Source organism: Nematolebias whitei, chromosome 3 (assembly GCF_014905685.2).
Source record: "Nematolebias whitei isolate Nwh7 chromosome 3, NemWhi1, whole genome shotgun sequence".
NCBI classification, from domain to species: domain Eukaryota; kingdom Metazoa; phylum Chordata; class Actinopteri; order Cyprinodontiformes; family Rivulidae; genus Nematolebias; species Nematolebias whitei.
The window spans coordinates 44327006-44332773 of NC_056500.1; the positions used below are offsets into that span (position 1 = coordinate 44327006).

A 5768-nucleotide genomic window follows, 5' to 3' on the forward strand; every position below is an offset into this window, starting at 1 on the left:
ATCATGAGATCATGAGGTGTACCTCGTCATAGTTCTATCAGGAGAACGTGCTGCTGATGTATAAAGCTTGACAGGGGCGTAAGAGATTGACTCTTGGACGTAGAAAACACCAGACAAAACGTATTTGCTGAGTACTGGGAGCAGGGTTGTCTTCAAGCTGATGGAATTATTCAAATTTACTGTGATCCATCCACGTTTTAACGAGTGGTGTGGGTTGTGGAGAGTAACTGGGCTGTCATCCAGTATGACGGGGGCCTGAATGAACTGACAACAGGAAATAGACTTCATGTTGTAAACATTCATGTGGATGGACAGAAGAAGCTCATGGAGGGATACATTTTTAGTTTTTACTAATATATACAGGGAGGGTGGTGGTGCAGAGGTTAGAGAAGATGGGCCTGTGATCGGAAGGTCACAGGTTTGATTCCCATACCGACAACATCAAAATGTGAGTAGGAAAGTTGAAGGACCAACATCTGCCACACTCTGGGCCCTTGAGCAAGGCCTTTAACCCCCACCATCTGCTCCCCCTGGCGCCCTAGATATCAGCCCTCTGCTCCACACAGAGGGCTGTGGTAGCTCGGTGGTCTGTGGTTGTGTCAGGAAGGACATCCGGCGTATAAACGATTTCCAAGTCTTCATGCAAGTTAGTTCACTGTGGTGAGCCCTGAAGAAGGGAGCAGCGGAAGAAGAAAAAATAAAATAAATGATTGTATCCACATGCTTAGGATGGAGACTTGTGGTGAATCAACATTTACTCACATCAAGTCATGCGTTCGTAAAATCCCTCTAACGAAACAGAGGCCTCAGGTACAGAAACGTGCTGCTGCTGCTGATCAGTATAATCCCGTGACTTAACATTATTTTGGTTGTAAAAGTGTCAGTAAGTTGTGACAGATGTTTTCACTTTGTAATCTTTGTAAATAAACTACAGTAATAGAAACAAATGCTGTAACACTTTAAACGGTGTTCTATCAATGAAAATCCTCCCATCTCCAAGAGCCCCATGGTAACGTCACTACCACATGCAGGGGTGAAAGACCGCTGCAACAGTCACAACAATTCTTCAGAGTTGTTCATTTTGACAGGACTGTGATGTTGGAGAACTTCTGCCCATTCCTAGTGGTTCATGGAAACTATTTTATCAACTGCTCACATCAGTTTTGCACAACAAGTGTCAGCAGCAGCAAGCCGTAGCACTTGCAAAATGAAAATCAATGTTACTCCTGTAAAAGTCATGTACAGTAAAATATATGGCAATGTAAACCTTTACAAAATAGTATTTGTATGAATGGTGAGAACATTTGGAGATTTGAGCTGTTTTTAGTTGAGCAGCATTTTATGTTGGTGTTATCAGGCTAGCTGTTAGCTCTTGAATCTGCTCAGACTTAAATTCAGTCTCTTCAGATTGAGGTCAAAGAGCTGTCTACAACAGGTAAGATGCTAATTGTTCACAGTCTCTATAAACTCCTACTGCAAAAGATGAACTATTCATTTAGTGTTCTTGATGATAAATTAAGACTTCTGTCCTAAAACAAATAGGAACGTGCTTCTATCTAATGAATGGACATACCTTCACTCTGTAACTTTATGTTTTTAAACGTTCATGACTTTTGTGAGTCTTGTTTGATTTTGACAGTTCAATGTGGACCGGGCTAACGCGGAGGAGTTCTATGAAGTGTACCGAGGCGTTGTCTCAGAGTATCCTGTGAGTGTAAACACCACACTGTTGTGCCATCACAGTGAAAAACCCTCAACATAACTCTCTCACTCGCTACTTTTGATTACACCAAAACAAAGGCTGTAGAAGACTGATGAAAGTTGTTACAGAGGATGAGCTGTTGCCACTCTTTGGGTATTATCTCATGTGACAAGGGAAAGAAAGAAGCCTGAGTTATTCTGACACCTTTGGATGTATTTCCAGAGTATGGTGACCCAGCTGTGCTCCGGACCCTGCATGGTTCTAGAGATCCACGGCACAGATGCACCCAAAACCTTTAGGGAGTTCTGTGGGCCTGCTGATCCCGTGAGTCTATTTTCTTCTTCTATTCATCAGCAGCAGCAGCAACATGTAATATATCCAAAACTCTTAGTTGTTTTTAAAATCTACATTGTCTTTTCTTGATTATCGATGCGCAAGCTTCCTCCTGAAGGGAGCTTTGAACGAGCTGTGCTCACAAATCTCAAAGGAACACACACAGATCTGGTTTAAAGTGAGTCTAATGCAGCAGGTCTTTTATCAAAGGTCTGGTGTTGTTTAGCACATCATGTACTCTGAACTCTGTGTTTGTATTTTTTAGTCTTCAAAGATACTTTTCAGGTTGAATTATTTCTCCTCCCAAAGTAACACTTGTTCTGTCCAGAACCTGCAGTGCTCAGCTTCTATTGTCCTGAGTGAAACCACATTAGCTCATTACGTGGCTCTCATTGGTCTTGTGTTTTTGAAAATCATTTGACTAAGATGTTTATTTTAAAGTCTACAATCTTTACAGCAGTTCATTATCGCCAACTACTGAAAGTTAAAGGTAGATAAGAAGATGTGTTTGCTACTAAAATATCTAATGAACCACAGGATGGACTTTAATGAAACCTACAACTGATTAATATTTGGATTCAGACCAATGTAAGATGGCCGCCACAGCTGATCAATAATAGCCAACACGAGAGTGGCTCTAACTCGATCAGTTGTACATATCTTGAACTGAAATTTGTTGTGGTAGTAGCTGAGAGCCATTCACAACACATGCTGAGTGGCATTTCCCAATATCACGAGATCACTCACAACATCCTTATCAAGGTTTGAGCAGGACGGCTACAACTCTGTCATTTCCCAGCATGACAGGATTTTAGTTTAAACTCTGCCATGAAAGGCAAAGGGTGACTTTCATTATGACGGGCATTTGTGTTTTTTATATTCAAACCTTCAGCTGCTCTGATTATTTTCCGGCTCGTTACCCCACTCAGGAGTCAGGACTCTGATTGCTTCAGTCTGTACTCACTGTGTGGTCAAACTGTTTTAACACGCTGTGAACTCAGACTCACCTCAGTTATCAGACAAACCACCTAAACATTAACTCACCCACTCTGCCGTGGAATTCAGCGTTTTTATACACAGTAGCAGCAGAAGGTGGGAGCAGAGCTGAGACCTCTGGGAGGGAAGAACCTGTTTGCTTCAGTGACGAGCGAGCTGACGACGCGTTGCTCCAGGCTGCAGCACTCAGGCGGGTGCTAAAGTTAAGAACGTTTTCTGGTGTTTGGTAATTTATGCGTGTAAAAACACTCCCGACATCAGTATGTGAATACAGACTGGAGAAAATTTCTCCTTAACGAAGAAGGTCCAAACATCCATTAACAATTAGCGTTAAGCTGTCAGTGGTAAAAACAAGATAATGATTAATTCCAGCTGACTAATCTATAAACAACACAGGTCTAACGTGAACTATCTAGACTGTACATTTGAATTGATGAATTCACTGACCTCAAACATAAAGTGACGTGTGGAGTGCAGATCAATTTATCCCAGAGCTTCCCCTTGGAGAGGAGCAAAATACAGCGGTGCTTGAAAATTTGTGAACTCTTTATAATTTTCTATATTTCTGCATCAATTTGACCTAAAACATCATCAGATTTTCACACAAGTCCTAAAAGTAGATTAAAAAGAACCCAGTTAAACAAATGAGACAAAATATTACACTTGGTCATTTATTTACTGAGGAAAATGATCCAATATTACATATTTGTGATGGTAAAAGTATGTGAGCCTTTGCTTTCAGTATCTGGTGTGACCCCCCCCCACACACACACACACACACACACACTCACACACACACTGTGACTCAGTGAGACTAACCTGTATAAATAAAGGTTGAAGGAATGAAAAAAAAACAGTCGATCACCTTGGAGGAACTTTAGTTCATTCCTCTGTACAGAACAGCTTCAACTCTGGATGTTGGTGGTTTCCTCACATTAACTTCTGCTTCAGGTCCTTCCACAACATCTGGATTGGATTAAGGTCAGGACTTTGACTTGGTCATTCCACAACATGAACTTTATTCTTCTTGAACATTCTTTGGTAGAACCACTTGTGTGCTGAGGGTCATTGTGTTGCTGCATGACCCACCTTCTCTTCAGATTCACTTCATGGACAGATGTTCTGACATTTTCCTTCATATAATATAATATATATAATTATATATAGATTAGATATAATTCAGAATTCATTGTTCCATCAATGATGACAAGAAGTCCTGGTCCAGATGCAGCAAAACAGGCCCAAACCATGATACCACCACCACCATGTTTCACAGATGGGATCAGGATCTTCTGCAGCAATGCAGAGTTTTCTTTTCTCCAAACATAACTCTTTTCATTTAAACCAAAAAGTTCTACTTTGGTCTCATCCTGTCATGATCAGTGGCCCCCGCTGGCCCCCATCTGCTCACTTCCCTGCCCCTTCATGACATGCCATGTTTTCTGCCCCTCTCCATGTTTTGTTTATCCCTCAGCTCCTGTCGTTGCTCACATCTGCTCCTGTCAGTTAACAGTTCACCACAGCCTATCACAGCAATCAGCCCTGATTCTGCTCATCTGGTTCACCTGCTCTGCACCCTTTATAAGATCCATTCTCCCTCTCCACCAGTGCGAGATTATTACACCTTCCTTGGTCCCTAATTTTCAAGCCTTCACAGTTTCATGCCTAGACCTCCAGCCTTGCTCTCTGGATTATTGACCTCACGCCTGCCTCTTGGATTCATCTCTCTGCCTGCCGCTCGTCTGGTTTTGCTCTGCCCTTCTGACCCTGGTACGACAACTTTTTCTGGCCCTTTGACTCTGGATTTTGGATTAGCCCTTGCATCTGTTTAAAGATCTCTGACTCTCCATGCTTGACCCCTACCTTGCCTTTTGGATCATGACCCTACCTCTTCTGGATCCTCTCCCTGACTGCAGCTGCAATCATAAATAAAACTGTTTTCATTTTTTTACTCTTGTGTCTTGTCATTCTGAATCCAAAAGCCTGGTTTTGTGTCACATCCGTCCACAAAACATTCTTCCAACAGTCTTCTGGTTTGTCCACGTGATCTTTATCAAACTGCAGACGAGCAGCCATGTTCTTGTTGGAGAGCAGTGTCTTCCTCCTTCAGCCTGCCATGAACCATTGTTGTTCAGTTCTCCTGATGGTGGACTCATGAACATCAACATCAATCAATGTGTGAGAGACCTTCAGGTGTTAGAAGTTACCCTGGGCTCCTTTGTGACCTCGCTGACTATTACACACCTTGTTCTTGGAGTGATCTTTGTTGGTCCTCCACTCCTGGGGAGGAGAACAATGGTCCTGAACTTCTTCCATTTGTTCACAATCTGTCTGACTGTGGATTGATGGAGTCCAAACTCTTTACAGATGTTTTGTAACATCTTCCAGCCTGATGAGCATCAACAACTCTTTTTCTGAGCTCCTCAGAAATCTCCTTTGTTCCTCCATGATCCACTTCCACAAACATGATGATTTTAGTCTCATTTCTTTAACTGGGTTCTCTTTATCTACTTTTATGAAGCTGCTGCCCCCTCAACTCAACTCCAGAACAAGCAGAAGATGATGGATGTATGTATGGATGTATGTATGGATGGATGTATGGATGGATGTATGGTCTGTCATGTTCCTCTTTTTGTATTCTGCTCAGCTGTTTCTGTTTTGTTCATTTAGTTCTTGGTTATTTAGACACAGTCTTGTTTATATATATATATATATATATATATATATATATATATAT

The 5768-nt window shown here is 41.8% G+C and overlaps 1 protein-coding gene across 2 annotated transcripts in view; it reads left to right on the top strand.

Annotated features, from left to right (window-relative positions):
- The window catches only part of nme7 (NME/NM23 family member 7), a 28479-nt gene that overhangs the window by 15134 nt on the left and 7577 nt on the right, over positions 1–5768 (top strand). For both annotated transcript variants that reach the window (XM_037698289.1, XM_037698290.1), the window contains exons 9-10: positions 1640–1708; positions 1925–2026. In XM_037698289.1, the coding sequence (XP_037554217.1) occupies positions 1640–1708; positions 1925–2026 (171 nt within the window). The remainder of the gene's footprint in view (positions 1–1639; positions 1709–1924; positions 2027–5768) is intronic.